The sequence below is a fragment of the Punica granatum genome, chromosome 8 (assembly GCF_007655135.1).
Source record: "Punica granatum isolate Tunisia-2019 chromosome 8, ASM765513v2, whole genome shotgun sequence".
In the NCBI taxonomy this organism is placed as follows: Eukaryota; Viridiplantae; Streptophyta; class Magnoliopsida; order Myrtales; family Lythraceae; genus Punica; species Punica granatum.
In genome coordinates, this window is record NC_045134.1 from 8626846 (window position 1) to 8648435 (window position 21590).

Sequence of the window (21590 nt, forward strand, 5' to 3'; positions counted from 1 at the left end):
CGCATCGCACCGTGTATTACATACATGCGTACATATTACAACACTCACCGGCACCGCACGATTTCCCGTGGCGAGCTGCTTCCTGAGCAAGTCACGCTTGCTATACTGGCCCCGAATTTGCATGTATTCTCAGTTCCACCCCTGTAATTTATTTTGTCGCACTTTGGCCCCCGAAAGTTGAGACTGGAAAAGATTATGAGTATTGACTAATGCTATTGCTATTGAATGAAACAATTGTTGGAGGAGGAAATGCTTTACCCGTCCATAGATCGGATGGATATTTCAACCTCTTTTTTTTTCCGATTATAAGGGAAATTTATGAGTCTCCTATAATAAAATAGAAATTCTAATAATTAAGAAATTGACATAAATAGTCTCACAATAATTATCGAATATGAAACCTCTTTGTATTAGACGAGAGGGTGCGCCGCTATGTTGTACTCTCTTTGATAATTTTTAAGCTTTTAGATTAGTTCTACTGATGCTTTAAGTTTCTTATTTGTTATCATAATTCAAGTTCGACAACTGATCGGTTTCTCTCTTGTTCACTCTGGCGGTGTGTTTCAACCTATCGATGAGATCGAGCAGGGTGGTTTGTGGAGTTGAGCGTAGTTGGATTTTCCGTCCGTAGGTCGTGGAACCGACTTAGTCAGCCAAAGGATATTTCGTAATCGTTCTTAGATAACCCAAATTGATAACGAAATAAAGTTGAACGAGTTTTACGAGTGCAATGCCAAAGGATGTTTAAGGAGAAGAGAGCTACTAAATCCTGCGAAATTTCCTCCGAAATGGTCATCCGAATACACTCAGTGGCAGGTAATGTAATTTCGGAAACGTTTTTGGACAATTTAATCATCACCTCAGCTTTGATCGGAATATTATTTTTCCGGCTGAAAAAGCATTTTCCCTAAGGAGAAACGTATTAGAAAGAAATAATCTGTATCACATCAGTAATCAGTAATTTATTTGAATAAACATGGAGCACCGAGTAAAGCGAGTACGATGTAATGACTCACCCGTTTGTTCGCATAATTATAACTAATTATATATAACTAATTATAATTGATCTCCTTCTATCCCCAATCAAATCAACATCTTTTGTTCTAAAAAAAATCAAAATACTCTTGTTAAATGCACTTTCACTAAAATAGTTCCTAAGAAAAATACAAAATTTTTCAATTATGGGATTAATATTGTGTTTAGTTTTAGAGTTGAGTGGAGTTCAGTTTTAGTTTTAATTGGTTTGTAATGATTGTGTTATTAAATTATAAAAAAAAGTGTGAAAAGTAATGAATAATTAAGAGAAAGTAATTATGTTGTTGAATAGTAAAAAAGTAATGATGGTATTATTGAATTATGAAAAAAATAATTAAGAAAATTCAATATTAAAAATTGAATTGAATAATTAAAAAAATAATAATTGTGTCATTGATTGGAGATAAATTAAATTAAAATGGAGTATAATTAAAATTATATTATAAAACTAAACAAGTTATAATAATTGTTTTCCAATACTATTTTTAATTTCTCCCAATTAAAAAGAAAAACAAAAAAAAGAAAATTAAAAGAATAGAATAGACTTTCGAGTTTCGAGCCTCTTTTTTTTTGGGTGAAATCGAGTTTCGAGTTTCGAGCCTTCGACGCCTATAAACAAGAAACAATATTCCTCTCTCTCTCTCTCTCTCTCCACACTTCATCACTCTCACACTCTCTCTCTCTCTCTCTATGCTCTATTGATGAGCCTCTGCCTGTCTGTAAATGCAATGTAGCTTTGAGCAGAGCTGCACATGGCGAAGTGTCACGGCAACGACATCGGCTCTCTCGTCCTCAACCGAGCTACCACCTCCTCCTCCTCCTCCGCCACCGCCAACAACTCCTCCACCTTCAACCTCTGGAAGTCCTTTTCGGCCGCCTCTCTCCGCCGAAAACTCCTGTCCGCCATCCGCTGCGGCGGCAGCGGCCTCTCTCGCCGTCACCGCCGCGAGAGCACCGCCAGCAGCGCCAAAATCCCAGCCGAGGAAACCTCGGTACCGCAAGAAGATACTAAACCCCTGCCTCAACGCGGCGGGAGATCGGAGAAGCTGTGCGATCTGCTGAACCTCGCGGAGATTCACGAGAGGCACGAGAACGAAGCTGAGACGAGGAAGAAGGTCGAGGAGCTTGAGAAGCTGAAGCGAGTGGTGGAGGACTTGCAGTGCGTTGACTGCAGCAGTGGAGGGAAGACGAAGACGGCAGCTAGAGATGTGAGGTCGATAGCGAAGGAGAATGCAGAAGCGAGAGCTACGTTCGCAATGCTAGGTGCGATTCCTCCGCTTGTCGGGATGCTCGATTGTGCGGATCTCGATGCTCAGATCGCCGCGCTCTACGCTCTGCTCAACCTCGGCATAGGCAACGATATGTGAGCTCTCTCTCAGATACTTGAACTTCATCCACATTGCTGTTTGTTGGCGTACTAATCAATCCATTATCATAGTAAGCGAAACTCTGAATGAATCTCTGCCTCAAAATGTGGATTTCTAAGTACTCGAATGCCGGCAATTTCTGCTTAGTTCAGCTGAAATTCGGATTTTCGCAGCCGATCAGTTTATTCAGCTCTAATGCATTGGCTGGAAATCCTTCAATTTTTCCGGGTATTTGATCTGATTTTATCGAAAGCGGCAGTGCTCAGATCTGTTCCTGCACGTTTATTGGTTCAAGTAATCGATCATGGCACGTTCTTTTCGCTTTCAGCTCTGTTTTTGTTGTGTAGCTGAAGAGCTTCTTTTCAGGAGAATCGAGAGTTGCTCTCATTTTTATAATTGGTTTATCTTTGGAAGTTGTTGCATTTACTATACTCGACAAGTCACTTTCCCATTTTTTGAAGCGTTGTTGTCTTGGAGCAGTTCCAAATTCCTGCATTGTTGAGGGAATATGTCATTGGCTTCTTTGTCTTTCTCATTCTTTTATGTCACGTTTCACAGCACATCTTTTTTCGTATCTTAATCGACGAGTCAGATCGATCTTCTGAGTTTGGATGCTTCACATGGGAGCTAGCTAATCTAATTTCTTTGGACCCTTTTCCAGGAACAAGGCAGCCATTGTCAAGGCAGGGGCTGTCCACAAGATGCTGAAGCTCATCGAATCTCCGAATGAGACTGTAGACCCGTCGATCTCGGAAGCAATAGCGGCCAATTTTCTAGGTTTAAGTGCATTGGATTCTAATAAGCCGATTATCGGATCTTCGGATGCAATCCCCTTTTTGGTAGATATTCTCTTAGACTTAGACCGTAGGAGTAGTGCCCAAGCAACTCAAGATGCTCTTCGAGCTCTCTACAATCTGTCAATCTTCCCTTCGAATGTGTCCTTCATGCTAGAAACCGACTTGGTCCCATTTCTCATGAATGCACTGGGCGACATGGAAGTAAGCGAGCGGATACTGTCTGTCCTCAGCAATATCGTGTCAACCCCAGAAGGTAGAAAGGCGATAAGTGCAGTTCGCGACACATTCACTATACTGGTTGATGTGTTGAATTGGAATGATTCGCCAGGGTGCCAAGAGAAAGCTTCGTATATATTAATGGTAATGGCTCACAAAGCGTACGGTGATAGACAGGCCATGATTGAAGCGGGAATCGTCTCAGCGCTGCTCGAGCTGACACTTGTCGGCAGCACGTTGGCTCAGAAAAGAGCTTCGAGGATATTGGAATGTCTACGAATCAATAAAGGGAAGCAGGTGTCAGAAAACTATGGTAGAAATATGGGTTCCGCTGTATCAGCTCCTATTTGCGGATCTTCATCAACTTCAATGACCGGGGTGACAAAGGAAGGCTTGGAAGAAGAGGAAGAAGATATGATGAGCGAGGAGAAGAAAGCCGTGAAGCAGCTCGTCAAGCAGAGTTTACAGAACAACATGAGGAGAATAGCAAAGCGGGCTAATTTGCCACAGGACTTCGTTCCATCGGACCACCTCAAGTTACTCACTTTGAGCTCTACCTCGAAGAGCTTGCCCTTTTGAGTAAGTATACTTTAAACATATATATCTGAGTCTGAGCTTTCCCACTTTATGCGGAGTTCATGATTGCTGTTGCTCTATGGGTTTGATTATTTGACTGGTCTTTCGAGTTCTCAATGAGTTCGAACAGGGAACGTCTGCGGAAAGAAGTCTCCGAGGTCTAAGGCCTGGCTTTCTCGAGCTTCTCTCCCTCGCAGAGTCTACTGGTTGTTGTTTTCCATGGATTCTTCACCTGGGCAAATTGGATCTCCACTTTCTCGAATGGCTTAAAACATGTTTCTTGAGATTCGCATGGCTTTGAAATTGGAAGATTTGCACTAGTCGTATGGTCTGTCAAACCATTACCGGTCGTAAACAACCGTCGACGTGGCCTAGATCTTCTCCTAGAGAACACAAAACTAAGTAGTGTGCCGTGCGAATTCGGAAAAACTGAGGGACGGTGTGGTCGAAAAGGAAAATTTCAAACGGGGTCCCAACTCCCAATAACTGCGGAATCACTCTTCAGTACACTCTTGTCCACATCCTTTGCCCGTTGCCCCTACTAACAATTATTATAGACAACACACATGAATCATGATAGAGAAGAGGTGTCGGTCATTTTCTTCCCGACATGGGAGTAGGGACCATTCGCTGCTTTATTTACTATCATTTACCAAGTGGGGTATCTGGTCCATTGTTGCCTTTTTCAATTCTGGGCCTGTGTTCTGTTCACCCAGAATCTTTCTTTCGGATGGGCAGAGTCGTAACATATATAATGTTATATTTCCTTGCGTTTGCCCTTTGGGAACGTGGGGCCATTAATTTCAACTTCGTGATAAAAAAATAATACTGCGTTAATTTTTAACTACCCTCTTTGTTTAGTGATTAATGTATCCTGACCTTGTCGTTCGGACTGCTTTTTCTATCCCAGCAGTTGCAGATCTCTAGAGATGCAGGGCAGGACGGATCTAATTGGTTAAGGAACAAGGAGACTTTGTGGGTTTACGCATTCGCCCCCACCATGGTACATACAATGAATAGATTTTGCCCATGCGCGGGGTTGTGGGGGTTGTAATAGTAATCTCGTAAATCGGTTCTGTGTAGTAGAAGTCCTTTTTCCCCTGTTGCCCTCTGTCCAATGTCTGAGTTTTTGTTTGTAAATATGTTCTGGTGCATCTATCGTGGATTTCTCGATGAGGCTTTTTTTGGTATTGGCTTAGTGTATCCCTGTATTTTGATGAATTGAAACGAATATGATGTTTTAGACGACCGAGCTCAGAAGCAATGCCCGAGATGTCCCCATACAGAAACTAAAAGTTGTGCCTCAACCGAGTCTTACTATAACCACAGGGGTCCAGCCCGATCTCTAATTAACCGTATCTGTGCAGATCGCCGAACCACCTTTCTCTTCAGAGTAAACGGCAAGTTTTTAGCAACTTGGACCTCTAAAATCGGGTAATGAAGTATGTTCAGCCGCCTGCATCATCCCTCCTATTGCAATGTCTTAAGTATTGGCCAGTTTTATTAAGTACGGATTGGCATTCCTCATCATACGGAAGTCCCGCTCAAAGGGAGCAGACACGATGATAATGAAATGGCATATGATCATGCCAGCGATAGAAGGAATAAACTAGACAGAACAGTCCACCGCGGCCCGATCCTAGAATACGTCCGTCCATGCCATCCAAGAGCAGACTGTTTTTGGTTGATGCACCAACAGTGTATATTACCAAGCACGAGGCCTAACAAGGTAAATTCTCCTGCGCAAGGATGAAATAAAGGGGTGAACTGAAGGTGATATAATTACACTTTGTAAGATCTTTAACGCACTGAAAGGATTCGATTGATACCGATGTCCTTCTCGAAATGCATGCAGTCTCTCGATGATCTCGAGGCATTGGAACTCGAAGGTCCCACGGTAACACAAAGGCACCGATCGAGGGTGGGTGCTCAATGATGACGATGCTAACAACCCGCAAAAAGCCTAAATGAGTGGGTGTCCAAGAAAAAAGGGCAATCGATATTACACAGCCATAGATTAAGGGAGCATAAGTATGGATATGAACATAAATACCGAAAAGGACGAGATGATGAAGAAGTGAAATGCATCGTTTGTCTTTGTTGGCTCATCGATAATCATTAATCATCATATCATAACAATAATGTAAGAAGGGGACCCTACATATTAAGAAAGGTAGCCCTTAGCATCGATTTTGTACTGTTCACGTGATTCGTCAATTTCACCGGCCCCTGACGGTCGGCCCTCCGGCAGGGACCACACCCCCTCTCTTCTCTACCCTTTATAAAGATTTGACAATGACGACTTTGATAAGTTAACCCCACCCTCTTGATTAGGCATAATTAATTCCTTGAGGGCTTTCAAGTTGGAAAAAGATCTTGGCCTCCATATTAAGGTTGTTGCACCTAATTTCACGGCCGATCTTCATCCTTGATCGGGGTGAGAACGGTACCATTGACATCTCGTTTCGATAGTGATTTTTGTTGACGTTATGTCTGGATGCAGCTGTCAGAGGACATAAGAAAGGAGAGGAGATGAGAGGAGAGGAGGGCAGAGAGAGAAGCGCGATGGCGATTTTCGTTGTTATGGACAACGTAAAAGGAAAGATGACATAATAATTCTCCCTCTAAATCCCTCTGTTTGAACGATGTCCTTTTAGCCACAAATATGTTAAGTAACCGGAGACTATGGATCGATCGGGTTGACAATTGACGGGAGTCGTTTGGAGATTATGCAATGGAACTACGAGGATAAACTAGGATTTAGATTATGAAGCATTCACGTCCTATAAATCACAAGTTTAATAAAGCATTTAAGCAATTTCATGTTATCGCATCACACGAGATTAGTCACATAAAAAAGCAAGATTTTTGCATTTTTTTCTTAAATATAATGCGACTTAAAAGTACCACATAAAGGTCATTCTTTTCTAAATATAATACCAACTTTGAAATGAATGGACACTGATAAGTATAGGCGAATCTTGGTTGGGACAGAACACTAATCACCAAATCCTCAAATGGCTTTGTTTTGGTGTGAAGCCTTACAACAGAGTCAAACTTACGTATCAAAAATTGTCGGTGGTAAGATTTTATATGAAAGGATGTGTTTTTTTTTTCTATTTTAATTATGATTTTCATTCATATGAAATTTGGTATAAATTCAATGTGGACTTGTGGATGAGGGCATACCACTAGTTCTTCCTCAACAAACAAAGTATTATTTTTCAGGGATAATCCCCCTCTTATTTTAGGTGCCATAAATAGCACAAAAGATTTCAAAATAGAAATAGTAAAAGAGTAAAATGCATTTTGCCCTCCAATCTTTTGGTCTAGTGGCAAAGTGCCCCCAACCCTAAAAATTTTGCACTATGCCACCTGACCTATTTAAAAATAAACAAAGTGCTCCTCCGATTGTCTTTCCGATCAGTTTTACAGCCAAAAAATAATTAGTTACAAATTTTAGAAAAAAATTTTAAAACTTAAATATATATTAAAAAAATAGAAGAAATAAAACCAGGACATCGGAGAGGGAGAGAGGGAGATGAGATCTCTCTCTTGAGGAGGATGAAAGAGAACTTTGAAAAATTCATAGCTCTATTAACCTCCTCATAAACCCCAAAGCAAAATGTCATTGTTCGCCCCATTGTTTCCCCCAACATTACTTGTTTCAATCCACTTTTTGGTTGTCCTTCTTCTTCACTGCCGTCGTCATCATGTCTGATGGGTATTATAATTATTCCAAGAAGTGTGATTTTATATATTTCTTTTCCTTTGGAAATTTCGGTCATTGCTCCACCAATCTGTCCGGTTAATTGTCGTGGAACCCTAGAACAGTCATGTGGTGGTTAATGGCTCATGAATCTGCACCGCAATATTGTTGTTTGTAATTGGTTTTTGAACTCCTGAGTCCATGAATTAGTGGCTTGTAAATCTATCTCAAGAGGATGATAAAGAGTGCAATTTTGGGAGAGAAGTGGGAGTGTGAGGTCGCTGGTGGCATGAGAGGCGTCCGATGACTTTCCCTTGGCGATGGTGGCCGGGCGGCAGGCGATGACCGCTCCTTCTGTTTCTCCCGGCTTTTCTCTTTGATGTTCTCCTTCTTTTTCTACTTATTTTATTATTTATTTAGATTTGGCTGGAAAACTGATTGGAAAGGCAATCGAAGGAGCACTTTGTTTATTTTTAAATAGGTCAGGTGGTATAGCGCAGAATTTTTAAGGTCGGAGGGCACTTTGACACTAGATCTAAAGATTGGGGGGCAAACTGCAATTAACTCATAGTAAAATGACAAATATATAAATAAACAGACTTGAATTATGGTCGGAAATAGAATGTGACTAAGATTTGGAAAATGATGGGTCCGGGCATACATACCTAAGGAACTCGATCGGTCTCACTTATGTCCTTATATTTAAGTCCAGTGACCCCTTGGGGTCATATTTTCCTTCCATAAGGTTATGACATAGGACATTATGTTGCACCATATGATAGTAAGGCCCATTTGTTTCGAGGTGACGATTTTCCGAGAAAATAAACTTTGAACTGCACCGTATGCCATGAACTGGTCCTTGGAAATGCATAAGTGAATTCAAATCGTATCTTAATGGCTGAAAGGATTTCCGATAGCAAAATATAACTTCCACTCGATATCGCGCTCGTCTCCTCAAACCACCTTGCCAAAACCAACGACAGCCGAAATAATAATAATAATAATAATAATTTGGCCCCTATTCCTTCTCTTATGTGAAGATCGAATTATTGATATCTCATGTCAATGGGTCCAACATTACCTTTAATGATTAACAACATTTGTATGAGTTGAAAATTAACTACGACGTTTGTAAACTCGATTGAATTAACAACATTTATACGACTTGAAAATTCTGAATTAAATTTCTGCTAATCTGCATTCCATCCCCTGCCTCTGTGTTGTTTAGTTTATTATTTTTGAGCTTCGGCCAGTCACTCACTGAGAAATGAAACCCCTATTAAACCATGACCGAAAATTACGTCGACGTTTTATATAATGATTCCCATACCGTGCTCTTTTTACTTCTTTATATGTTAAATGCGGGTTCTCATGAGATCCGATTGCTGAGTCCAGTTCTCTAAGCTAGGGATTGGTGTTTGCTTTTCTTTTCTTTTTTTTTTTTTATTTTACCTTTTCCATTGTGTATCATGGTATTTAAAAGCCCAAAGATCCTGATTAATCAAGTTCGAGCAGGGTCGGCCCACTAAGAAGTAAAGCTCTCACAATCAAAGATTTTTTACATTCTCGATACTTGAACCCGAAACCATAGTTAAGGGGAATAAGCGACGAACCAATCCAACCAACCCTTGTTGGTTGGATTGGTGATTGTTGTCAATCCGATGCATCGTATCTAAAAACCCTGCAAATATAGCAAAAGGAGCGATGGGGGTCCCTAGAGGTGGCAAATTGTGTCAACGAGTCATGTGCGTCCTAGGCTAAATACAGAGGGCATTATATATATAACCTGTTAAGTAAATGGGCCATGACCAAAGGCGATATAGGACGGAGGAGGAGGTGGGGTGGGGGGGGGGATTGTGGAATTGAGGCGGGCATAAACTTAATCATCGGGCCTCTTCTATACATTGTAAAAATTGGACCTTGTTGGAACATGTCGTGAACGTCCGTGATGATACTGGCATTTGGACTAGACCCGCACATGACTTCTTAGTTACTCTTGCCAAGTTAATCTAACAATGCAAAAGCAAAACTTAGGCAGAGGTAAGCCACAAGAAACTATGCGATGTCCTAAGTATATGCTTCAGAACTTTAACTCCGAGCTCCTCGACTGCCTGCGGGATTTCTTGCAAACGATAGCAGTGCTCGGCGTCCAGCATTTCCAGCTTCTTTGGGCTCTGGAGTGAACTGGGCAACTTCATAGTGGCGGAACCTTTCATATTGATCACTTTCAGTTCATTCGGGCTCCCAACCGTGCCGGGCAGTTCCACAACTGCCGACCATGAAATATCAAGCTCAGTGAGCCATGTCAGATGCCCAATTGAATCTGGGAGCTTCTCTATTTTCTTGCAGAAGTGCAACGACAGGAACTCAAGCTTCACCAGTCCTCTGATGGACTGCATGCGGTAGTTCAAACATGTTTGACCTTGAGACTGGAAGGGTCCTCGTTTCCAAGCACACAGAGAGGTACTTAATTCTCGATAATCTTCCGATCGAGGCTGGAAGCCGGAGGATGCTGAACGTTTCCAGCAGATCATTGAGATGGTCATATACTTTGGTCACCATCTCTTCGTTTCTATTTAAACACGACAGTTCTTCCGGGATATCTTTCAGGGAGTTGCACCAAGTGGCGTTCAGGTACTTCAGGCGTTGCAGCTTTCCTAGGGATGGTGTATTTCAACCAGGCTAATGCAATTTCGAAGTATTAGTCTCTCCAGTCTCGTGCACTCGGATAAGCCGGGCGTTCTGGTCAGGTTGTAGCATCCCCTGAGGTCTAGGAATTTCAACTCCTTGTACATCTGCCAAACAACATGACTTGGTTAGGTTATATGAAGTGGATGAGTGTTGAGACTCGAGAGAGATAGATGGTAGTAGTACTAAATTTTTCTGCGAGCTAATTTTTACCCCGATTTGGCGCCACCCGGTCCAGTTGTCCCTTATGTCACTCTCCGAGAGGTCGAGCACGACCAGATTCTTCAGACACAGATTATTTCCCCAAGATCTGGTAGGACAGTAATGCCAAGAAAGCCACGTTAACTTGGGGAGAACATCCTGCAGATCTCCCGAGAATTTCGATTTCTGTAGACTAAGAAATCTCAAGTTCTTGAAACTCTTCGGTTCCTTTTTCGTAAGGAGGCAACCTTGATCAGTTCCTAAAAACTCCAATATCTTGGATGAAAGACGAAGCATATTGACATTTTCTTTCCCTGCCAAGATGCGAAGAAACTAGCAGTTACAAGCGTATATAATCACCCAAATTAGGTCCAGTCAGGTTTAACGTCAAATTGCTTGGACATCAGTCGTACCACGAGGCAGAAAATCCCGCTAGTTTGGATCGTTTGAGAAACAGTTTATTAGACCAGTTGGTCTTACGCTTACCTTTTCATCTTGTAGCACTTTCAGAGCATCCTCGGGCATCCATATTCTACTGCTAGGCTTCCTAGGATCCTTTAATGTCGCCTCGCGAACAATGCTTCTTCCGAGATCCTTGAGCTGATCATGCATCCAAAACTTACTCTTGTCAATGATGTTTACTAGGGACCTGTCGATGAGCTCTTCCACTGTCAAATCCGCTACAATGCCCCAGGTTTGCCACATGTAGATTGGCTTCATTTTCTCCTCGTTGATGAAAAAGCATGCAATATCAAGGAATATCTTCTTCGCCTCCCAGTTTAAGGAATCGTAACTTATCCTTAGCCTGTCTTTTGCCTTCTCAGACGGAATCTTGTCTATGGTGTCTATTATGCGATTCCACCTTCCATGGTGATGGTGCCTTTGAAGCTGTGAACCTATTACTGCAAGTACCAAGGGAAGCCCCCAGTAACCCCTTCTCGGAAACGTCACGGAAGTCATAAGGGGGACTTTCCTTGCCGAAGGCACACCTACTGAAAAGGATGAGAGATTCTTTGAACTTCATCAGCTCAGCCTCCAATATCTCGACTCTTCTTCCTTGGAATGCAGGGACGCTTTTACTCCAGGAGGTGATGATTATCCTGCTTCCATCTCCAAACCAGCTAGCCACTCCCGCTAGTTTCCCAACTCGCTCCAAGTTGTATACGTTATCGAGAACGATTAGAACTTTCTTCTTCTTCAACTTTTCACTAATCATCCAGATCCCATCATTCTCATTGGCGATGACTGTTGATTTAACATCGAGATCTCACAATAGTTGTTTCGGCAAGAGTTCGATTCCCTTGCGCTTGGATGTTTCCTGCACATCTAGAAGGAAGCTGCAGCTGCTGAACTGATCACGGAGCTGATTATAAACAACCTTGGCAAGAGTTGTCTTTCCTATACCCCCATTCCATGGATCCAAACTCACCGAACATCACGAGAGGACCCTGCATCCAACAAGTTCATGAGAGCATCTTGCTGATCACTCCGCCGAGCTAGGCTCCCGATCACATATTTTTGTTTCACCTTCAGCTTCATTGAAAACTTTCCAGCAAAGTCCTTAGCAAATTCTGCATAACTACCATTAGAATACAATACAGTCAAACTGGAAGAATTAATCCAGCAAAAAAAACTAAAGGAATTATGCCAACTAATAAGCTTATGTCGTTTTCACAGTTAGGCGGCCAGCCCGGATCTCATATGGATCCTCTTTTTTTATTAAAAGGGGGTCGTCGGACAGTAATCTCGATGCATTTTCATGGCAAGCAGGACTAGTCTAGACGAATTAATGCAAACTAATAAGCATTATATTGGAAAAGCTTTGAGTGAACATTTGTTCGCTAACTTTATCCTTCTACATCCATTACTATATGTGTTAAAAAAAAGTATATGAAAACTGCTAAATGAATCTATTCTAAAATTCACAACATAAATGCAAATATATAATCAAGTGTACTATGCAAGGCTGTGAAAATCGAGATTCTAACTAGGAAAAATGGAAGGCTCACAAAATCAAAATATCGAATCAAATCGTAAATTTTTATTGAAAAAATGAAATGTTTCATTAATGATTTCACATATATTTCTTGATTCCCACGGCTGAATATTCAGGCGAGACCCCGTACGAAATGTTCTTTTCATTGTACGAAAAATTATTATCCAATACGAAAATATTTCATATAAAACAACACATCAGTCAACTGATTCGTACATGTAATCGACTAATTGTTTTGTACACGTTATTCTCCTTGTACGAAGCGTTACTCTCCAAGTACGAAAATATTTTGTATGAGGAATATTCAGTCATTGAACTCAAGAATTCCCCGTCTATTAATAATATTTTATTTGGGGTGAAATAAAAAATGGACGTATACTGAAATCTTACAAAGCAAACTAAAAGTTTTTTTTTCTCTCTTGTGTACAAAGGAGGCTCATATGACTAGTACAATAAAAAGATATTTTCTTTTGTTATAGTGTTCAAATGTCGATCTTGTATAGATAAGTGAAGTTAAAAAAATATATAAATTAATTCTCGATTTTCCTAAACTGCTGAGTCATAGCTCTAAGTAAATTGTAAAAGTAAATTTTATTTTCATTAAATTGGACATAAGATGACAATAAGTTCATTCTATTTCTGACTTGGTAGACTCAAGTTTCCATTATTTTTACTGAATGAACACGCATTTTTACACGAATTCATCAAATTTAAGTTTTTATAGTGAGCGTTAAATCACCGTAAAAGATTAGAATCCAGTTTTTTTTATAATTATAAGTTTCAACATATATTTTGGTTACAAATGTCCATGACTTACCCCTGTAGTCTTCAGTCACGATCCCTTGATTTTGGCGACCTTCTTGGGTGCATCCTCCCACTGCTGCACTTCCTCGGACCCCAACTGCTTCGCATGATCCTCTGGAGCATCCCCATACGGCTTTGTGTTGAGCTGGACATCATCGGCCATCAAGTTGTAGAAAATGGGGACTATCTTCTTAGCGCCATTCAGCACTCCGTTTTTCGAAAAACTATATGTAAATTTCCTTTAGGCGAAAAATTTTAGGGAGAGGCGACTGCGCCCTCAAGCCTCTCGGTCCATCCCTAGGGGCACATGCCTCCAAGACTTGTGCAACAGGAAACAAAGCATGGTGAATTTCAGTTTTCATTGTCCACCCTTTAAAGATGTAAATTTCCTTTAGGTGAAAAATTTTAGGGAGAGGCGACTGCGCCCTCAAGCCTCTCGGTCCATCCCTAGGGGCACATGCCTCCAAGACTTGTGCAACAGGAAACAAAGCATGGTGAATTTCAGTTTTCATTGTCCACCCTTTAAAGGTGGCCCTCTCACTGTTGATCAAATGACCCGTTCGTTGGATCGGCGTGAACAACTCTGATCGGAATTTGTCGATCCTTGTACATACTTCAATCGCATGAAGCTCTAACATGAGCAAACTACAACGACCAGGATTTACTGCTTTTGGTGGGCGGAGAAGGTGCTGGATTGTCTAGGTGCGGTGCTGGACGGGAGAGAGTGCGAAAGAGCTTGAGTTCCATAATAATGATTTTGGTATATAGTAGCTAAGAAGAAGATATAACAAGCCTTCCATCCATTCTTTTTCCCATTTATGATGGAAAGGACCATTCTCGCTATTACAAAATATTTTTGATTCCTTCATCAAAAATATATATATATATATATATATATGTATGATTCCAGAAACATGTAATGATTCTGGAAACGTGTAACGCTACTTATACCGAACATTTCTATCGAAAATTATGAGACAGTTCATCTGCATAATGAGAGCCGCAGCGCTGTAGCCTCTGTATTTGTCAGCGCTGAATCTCATAGGGAATCATTGCAAATATAGAATAAACCAGGGAACTTGTTAACAGATAGTGTCGGGCGATTTTTATGGGACGTTTTCCGGAGTAAAGCAATTTCTGCTCTTCTTCACAATCTTACTCAGCATCAAACAAGAAGCATACTGAAGTAGTAGACGAAACATTTCTCATTCAATTAGTTGAACCTGCCGTAGTGCGCTTAACATGGAAGGCGAGGCAGTCAGCCCAGCAAAAATATCCAAAATTTATGCCTAATTTCTACATAGTAAAGTAATACTAGTGAGAGTGAGTAACCGAGTTTTCAACTTGATAACACAAGAGAGAGGTCGAGGTCTACTTCTACTTCTTCTCCGTTACAGGAAGGTACACGCCCTCAGCTGCCATCCACACGTTATCAGCACGCTTCTCTCGGACACCACATACCTGCAGAGACTCATTGCACAAAATGCAGATTAACATGACACCCAGAGAAGCATCAGTTGATGATAAAGCTGACTATAACCTCGTCAATGATTATCATCCATTAGGGTCAGATAAAGCAAGGCCTCCATTACCCACGCTAATGGGCATCCAGTTATAGAAGATATTCTCTGGGTCGGTTCTATTAGTGTTGGCCCGGGATGAGTGCCTACCATGCCCTATCCTGATCTTATATTATAATGCTTATCCGCATAGACAGTTACACCTGTAGGTGCTCATCCAGCTCCTGGAGGAAGGTGATTATTTTTCGGCATGCACCACCTAATATATGGAAGTCTAATTGGCCTCGACTAATCTAGGTTCAAACATGTCGGCCGACTAAGGGGTAAAGCTATCCATTAGTGATTTTAGATGAACAATCTCATGTGCAATCTCTCTCTCCATGAACTTCAACTTCGAATCTCGGTTCTCACCTCTTGTTGTCCCCCAGCAATCCGCTGGTACTTCTTGTCATGACTGTGCAAGTAGCCGCCTGTATCCACATGTTGGAGCCGAACTCTTTGATCTTGTCTCCATGTTTTTCCACTCCCTTCAATCATAAGCCTGTAGGATATGCTCATATTATTAACAAGGCAATAATGTCCATGGCCACGTCTTGTAGCAGAAATCAAACTAGTTTCTGCAAATCCACCTTACCTCCAATAGTCACCAGTATCAGAGTCAGATTCCCCTCCGAAGCAGCTAACCTGCATAATCAAGTGAACTCATCACCAATTGGACTGGGAAATCTCGCACCAAGATTTCTAGTACACGATTCATAAAATCCAGATCAAGTCTCTTGCAACCGTTGACGAGACAGGCGACTATATCACAAGAAGGAAATCAACTTTTTGAAAGCAAAGGCGAATGTTCCAGCTCAATATTGAAAAATTGAGCTATGTGATTATCAGCAAAGCAAATATTATGCTTTAAATGCTCCAACCAGCTCAGGTTGCCGTATATCTATTCCCACATTATCCAAGACTTCTTTGTCTGTGAGTCTGTACTGAGGTTTAATTCATTTCCTGAATTAAATTTAGTTGAATAGATTAGATTTTCAGATCCATTTTATGAGATACTGCCCACAGGGATTATTGTTGTCTCAATAAAGTTATATGTATATACATATATATATACATATAACTACTTTCATAAGAAATTAGTGGCATTAAGTAAGAGTTTTGGTTTTGGGGATGAAGAAGCTCTGGTAGTGATTGGAAATATCAAGCAGTGACTAACCTCAAGGTTCCCTGAAATTGGGGAAGCATGCAAATGACTGTGCAACCATTTCCTGGTCCTCATGTGTTGCAGCCTGATGATTGTGCCACTAGTTATGGTGTCTCCTTGTTTAGCAGAGGTACCAGGCTGAGGCCTAACAATCTGCAAGATGATGACAGGTAACTCGTAACAGTAAATATATGCATGACTCCAACTATAAAGAAACACAAGTGCATATAAAAGGAATCAGATAAAAAAGTACCCAGTAGCTATTGGCGTCATCAACACCAGGATATCCAGTAACAGACTGCTGCCCACTTCCAGAGCCGTAAGGCACATCGTGCGAATGCAGCCGAAACTTCGTCTTCTCGTGCATTAGCTTAATAGCTGACCCATATGTAATCTGCAAAACATTTGAAGAAACCAATAATTATTCGCCCAATCAGCCCCAGCAACTTAGTATTACGAACTCATGATGTAGATTACATGTCCAATCAATTACTTCTCAATACTCAGGTTTTCAGAACTTGCATTTAGACAGTTCTTACCAGATAAATTTTCAGGGCAAGCAACAAATAAGGAATTAAAAACCAACACGTTGCAATTTTATGCCTTCACTCCACGTAGCTCAAGATAATATCTTCTTGCAGCATTTCAAATGCAAATAGATGCACAAAAAATCTAGTCTTTTCCATATTTTCAATACAAGTTGCTGCTCTTAAACAGAAAAAGTTTCAATCTTCGCCCGATGGTGACAAGACCACTCACGGCTCATGATCAAATGTCAATCAAGAAGACCTTGAACTGAACACGGTAGTCATCTAACAACCTCCTATTGCTGGCAACTGAAATTTGTGAAATTTCGTAGTTCTGTTGATAGTCCATGAGTGAACATGTCACTGGTAAGGGGGTACAGGCAATAATTGAATGCAAATGTGCAGGAAAGCTTCAAGCTAATGAAGATCGATCCGCACCTCGACTCCTTCGGAAGCGGCGGCGTGGGAAGGGGAGGGCGACCCCTGCTCGAGATCGAGGCCGAAGAAGAGGAAGACGGCGAGAGCGAAGAAGCCGATGGCCATCAGGAAGAGCAACCCGATGAACCAGGTCTGCTGCCAAAACGGGTAACCGGAGCCGGAAGCCTGCTTGGCCTCGCGGTATATGACCCGCGTCGGGGCTGAAGACGACGACTTGGAACCGGCGGCTGCAGGGGCGGACTTCCTTCTCGTAAGCGACGGTGGCCCTGAAGGAGCCACGGTTCTATCCAGAGCGAACGCGCCGGAGGATGGAGTTCGATCCGATTGCCGCGCCGGGAGAGAGAGAGAGAGAGAGAGAGAGACGATTGGTTTCGCAGAGATCTCAGAGGAGGTTGGAGGAGGAGCTTGCTAATGTCGCGGATTGAACTCGGGGCGACGTGGTTCTTGCCAATGTTTGAGTTACACGTGGCATGATGCTGACGTGGGCTTCCATTATTGGAAGAGATCTTGTGGTTTTCACCCTGGACCGGGGCAAAGGACTCGGGGAGGTCTTCTCGAAAGTCTCAGGTCTACTATTGCACAGAACAGCATTGATTGGTTGCCACGTGGATAGAGAAAGCCAATGAAATTTCCTTAAACATGTCAGTGGGGCCATTAAATATTTATTGTGTGTTTGATTTTAGAGTTGAGTTGAATTTTATTTTAATTGGATTGTAATGATTGTTTTGTTGAATTGTGAGAAAAATTGTGAAAAGGTAATGAATGGTTGTATTAAAAATTGAATTGAATATAATGGAGGTGTATGTGAATTTATGTATGGGCCCCACCTTTTTGACTTTGAAGAATTGATTTTTATTGTGTAGTGAGTCAAGTTAAGAGTTAAGAGTTAAAGTTAAAATTCGATTGCGAAACCAAACGGAGTAACATTGCACTAAAAACTATAGGGGTTACCGATGTGGTTGGTTCAAATGGTTTAGCATTTGTTCCGTTTAAATAAGATATCGAGTTCGAGTTATTATTGATACAGAAAATTTATCCAGGGAGAGCTTTACCCTTAGTGGACCGACCAAACTCAACTGGATTAATAGGAGACAATTTTTATTTCGAATAATATGATTCACACCAGAAAAAAATTATATGGGTTAAAACTTTGAGTGTCTTGTAATTGGCAAACTAAGTCGTCTCTACCTGCAGCATAAGAACATAGAGTATACAAGATGCACCCCGTGAAAAAGGGCTAAATCAATCTTTTAAAAAATTGATATAGTCAATAAACTAATGACATCTTGTGCATTCCTTAAAAAAAAATGATGAGTTGAAGGTGCCTGATGAACGTATATAAGAAAGATCTGATGTTGTTATTGATAGGGGCTAGTTCAAGTAGGTCGGCGTTTATTCCCCTTAAACAAGGTCTCCGTTTTGAGTCGAATGAAGAAAATCCTAGATAAGAGAGTTTTACTCTTTAATGGATCAATTCGAGTCAAAATAGATTAGTTGGGGTTCGTTGGGCTACTGGATACCATCGTACACACTGAAAGAAGATGTGAAGTTATTCATTAAGTAGGTTTAAGCCTAAAGATGGACTTGAGAGGAAACAAAGATTGCTATTTCTATCATCAAAAAACTTTATTCTCTTATGGTTTGGTAATTTTAAGGTCCTGGATTCAAATTCCCTTTATGCATTTGTGTCAAAACATTTGCTAGAAGTGTGTCATTCACTTAGACTTGCACGATACTAACTTCCATTAACTATATTAAGCCTTTTGTGGTGGTGCTCTGACGGTGCTAATACTTGCATTGGTTGTTCCATTCATTCGATATATTTATGGTTGAATACGATAGTCCAAATATTACATAACAAGGCCGACAAAGTTGCCTTCATTATTACTCACCATTTTTACCCCAAAAAAAAAAATGCTATTTCTGACATTCGGATCGGTTTCCTATGCTTACATTTGGGGGCATGGATTAGTAATTATGAATCCGGCCAAGTTATGGACAAAAACAAAATGAGTAATAATATTACTGTAATAAATCCGGCCAAGTTATGGACAAAAACAAAATGAGTAATAATATTACTGTAATATGGACTTGGCTGGGTTTATCTATTTCTAAGGATTTAAGGATACGGAAGAGAGTTTTTTTCAATTTAACTCGTTGAATTTTCGTCAATCCAAACTCTGCCACCTCCTTGCCATCACCACCGCAGCTGCTTGATCACTGATGAAACAAAAGCAACTCTTCTAGCTATTCTCAAAGCCAGCCAAGGCCCAATCGATAAATTTTTTTGAACATATAGATACAAAGGGAAAATGGTAATTGTAGATATGCTATATCTTTTACTTTTTTGGTAGCAAACGAAATTCTTCATAAATTAAACAGTAAGAGATTTCATTACACTGCGGGATACAGCCACCCCCACAACATCTTTAAGCAATAAGAGATCCAAACAAGACGGAGCAGTAAGGAAGACAGATAACGGGCTTGTAAAGACACCTCTCTGTCTAGCTAAGAAATCCGCACGAGTTGTCTTCCCGAAAGATGTGATGCGGTTTGATCTCCGCGAATTGTTCGCTAAGTATCGTGCAATCATCGACAAAGATGTGATGCGGTTTGATCTCCGCGAACTGTTCGCTAAGTATTGTGCAATCATTGACAAGGGGTCTCAGTAAAAAGATTGGAGCAACCTTTACCCCAAACCCAATCTAGCAATAAACTGGCATCAAGATCAACGCAAACCCTGCGAAATCCCATGCCAAGGGCAATTGGAAGGCCTTGTTTAAGACCATATAATTCAGCAATCACGCTCGTTGTGATACCTAAGTTCATATTGAAGTAAGCGACCCAACGAATCATGAGCATGTTGGCGACCCAACGACCACAAGCACCTGGATTTCCCCGAGGAGAACCATCTGAATTGAGCTTAAAAGTCCTGAACGGGTGGCATCTAATTAATAAGAACCTGAGTCGAACTCCACTTCTTAACAGGTTTCATAGCACTGAAAAATTCAGCAGCATGTTGAAGAACCAACTGCGACATGTCATTATCGAGAGATTTCCCGGAAAAATAAAGCGAATTTATATTCTTCCACGGGTTCCAAATAGCAACATTGAAAATGATCCTCCATGGGATTCCAAGCAAAGATTGTGAATTGGAAGCGCAATTTGATCGGAGCAAAGAATCGATGTGATCGTTGAAGAAGATTGCACTATCATCTGGTGGGAAGATGGATTCCCAAAATGGCTTGGGTTCCCGCGATACGCAATATCCTTGTCTTGCCTTATTCCTTTCACCACATATCTCACTATGATAATAAAGCTAGATCATATATCGATCTATCGAACCCCATAACTTGTCTTTAACATACGTACAATAGTGTGCCACCTTCAATCGCACTCGTAGTATAAGGCGAACCTAAATGCAGCGAGTCTTGTGGCGATCCATTGCAATTTGGTAAACTAGACAATTGGGAACCTTACGGTGCGTTTGGTTTCGAAGTTAAAGTAATTTTAATTTTGATCGTGGAAAATGACAAATGAGATGAGATTATAAATTTGACTTGAGAAACGTGTATTTTTGTCGTGTAGTGTGTTGAGTTAAAGTTAAAGTTAAAATTTTTGACTTGAAAAATGTGTATTTTTGTTGTGTAATATGTTGAGTTAAAGTTAAAATTAAAATTTTTGTGATTTTAACTCTGAAACCAAACAGAGGGATATAATCTAGACTAATATCTTTACGCACCCCGGCATAATAGTTCCCCTCATACTCGTAATCGTATATGCTTGTTCCTAATCTATTCATTTCATATACTGATTCTCATGATCTTAGAAAGTCACTATGCGTCCCCGACCTTAGGAAGTATAGCTCCCCAGGATCCAAACTCCATGAGCATCGAAATACGCATGCGTGGAAGCGACGGTGTACCTATTTACTAATTTGATCTTCAATAGAGACCCCCAACAAGTCACGAAGGCAATTTTTCATTCGTATCTATATGTCTCCATCGCAACTCATTTCAATTCTGGTAGATATGCCTTTGTTGTATCAGACAACCGTGGCAAAAACCAATCGAACCAATTTGCTAACATAAATATCATATATCCGTCTCTCCCCCACCTGGGCCCCTTTTTTTCACGACTAGACCAAATTCCCGAACCCGTCACGCGTGCGATCTCTTCCATGCAGCGCTCAGTGAAAACGGACTTGTCATTTACAATGTTCATCCCCAGATCTCTACCTCGCTTTAATAATTTTTGACTTTCTAGATCTATAAAGATCATATCATATTTTTTGAATTCTTATTTTTTTAAAAAAAATTTAAGATTAAATCTCAGCTGGTGAATATACAAATGTAGTCACGACACATACATTCATCTAAAACAAATGTAACATAGACTTTTTGGATAAACATCGCGACAATTTGGAAAGACAAAGTATGGAAAACAAACTCTAGGTAAAAAAAAAAAAAAAAACAACACAAAATTTTTCCCCTTAATTTCTATATTCTGATG

The 21590-nt window shown here is 40.8% G+C and overlaps 3 protein-coding genes across 5 annotated transcripts; 1 reads left to right on the forward strand and 2 right to left on the reverse strand.

Moving 5' to 3' along the window:
- Nucleotides 1-1662: 1662 nt before the first annotated feature.
- On the forward strand, nt 1663-5239 carry LOC116188965 (U-box domain-containing protein 15-like). Of its 3 annotated transcripts, none has more exons than XM_031518423.1 (3): nt 1663-2398; nt 3064-3994; nt 4905-5239. In XM_031518423.1, exons 1-2 carry the CDS (start codon nt 1788-1790, stop codon nt 3992-3994), a joined length of 1542 nt encoding a protein of 513 aa, XP_031374283.1. In that variant the 5' UTR covers nt 1663-1787; the 3' UTR covers nt 4905-5239. The 3 variants fall into 3 exon arrangements, with proteins under 3 accessions (XP_031374283.1, XP_031374284.1, XP_031374282.1); XM_031518424.1 differs by lacking the exon at nt 4905-5239 and adding an exon at nt 4122-4838; XM_031518422.1 differs by having other exon boundaries at nt 1664-2398; nt 4902-5239.
- Nucleotides 5240-9730: 4491 nt separating this feature from the next.
- On the reverse strand, nt 9731-13552 carry LOC116188697 (probable disease resistance protein RPP1). The gene is made up of 7 exons (XM_031518181.1): nt 13422-13552; nt 12019-12168; nt 11583-11797; nt 11076-11491; nt 10602-10922; nt 10379-10495; nt 9731-10093 (listed from the first exon to the last, which is right to left on the reverse strand). The coding sequence occupies exons 1-7, from the start codon at nt 13550-13552 to the stop codon at nt 9731-9733; spliced, it is 1713 nt and encodes a 570-aa protein (XP_031374041.1).
- Nucleotides 13553-14568: 1016 nt separating this feature from the next.
- LOC116189193 (stromal cell-derived factor 2-like protein) lies at nt 14569-17474 on the reverse strand. Its single transcript, XM_031518750.1, has 6 exons — nt 17079-17474; nt 16367-16507; nt 16126-16266; nt 15544-15593; nt 15321-15450; nt 14569-14850 (listed from the first exon to the last, which is right to left on the reverse strand). The coding sequence occupies exons 1-6, from the start codon at nt 17181-17183 to the stop codon at nt 14767-14769; spliced, it is 651 nt and encodes a 216-aa protein (XP_031374610.1). The 5' UTR covers nt 17184-17474; the 3' UTR covers nt 14569-14766.
- Between the last annotated feature and the right edge of the window lie 4116 nt (nt 17475-21590).

Excerpts from the sequence above, each read along its gene's own strand:
- LOC116188965 (XM_031518423.1), top strand. The coding sequence starts at position 1,788 with ATGGCGAAGTGTCACGGCAACGACATCGGCTCTCTCGTCCTCAACCGA. Across the intron at positions 2,399-3,063 it reads CTCGGCATAGGCAACGATAT|GAACAAGGCAGCCATTGTCA; the intron begins GTGAGCTCTCTC and ends ACCCTTTTCCAG.
- LOC116188697 (XM_031518181.1), bottom strand. The coding sequence starts at position 13,552 with ATGGCCGATGATGTCCAGCTCAACACAAAGCCGTATGGGGATGCTCCA. Across the intron at positions 11,492-11,582 it reads AGAATCTCTCATCCTTTTCA|TAATAGGTTCACAGCTTCAA; the intron begins GTAGGTGTGCCT and ends TGGTACTTGCAG. Across the intron at positions 10,094-10,378 it reads TTCGAAATTGCATTAGCCTG|TCCATCAGAGGACTGGTGAA; the intron begins GTTGAAATACAC and ends TACCGCATGCAG.
- LOC116189193 (XM_031518750.1), bottom strand. The coding sequence starts at position 17,183 with ATGGCCATCGGCTTCTTCGCTCTCGCCGTCTTCCTCTTCTTCGGCCTC. Across the intron at positions 16,508-17,078 it reads CCGCTTCCGAAGGAGTCGAG|ATTACATATGGGTCAGCTAT; the intron begins GTGCGGATCGAT and ends AATGTTTTGCAG. Across the intron at positions 15,451-15,543 it reads GATACTGGTGACTATTGGAG|GCTTATGATTGAAGGGAGTG; the intron begins GTAAGGTGGATT and ends CATATCCTACAG.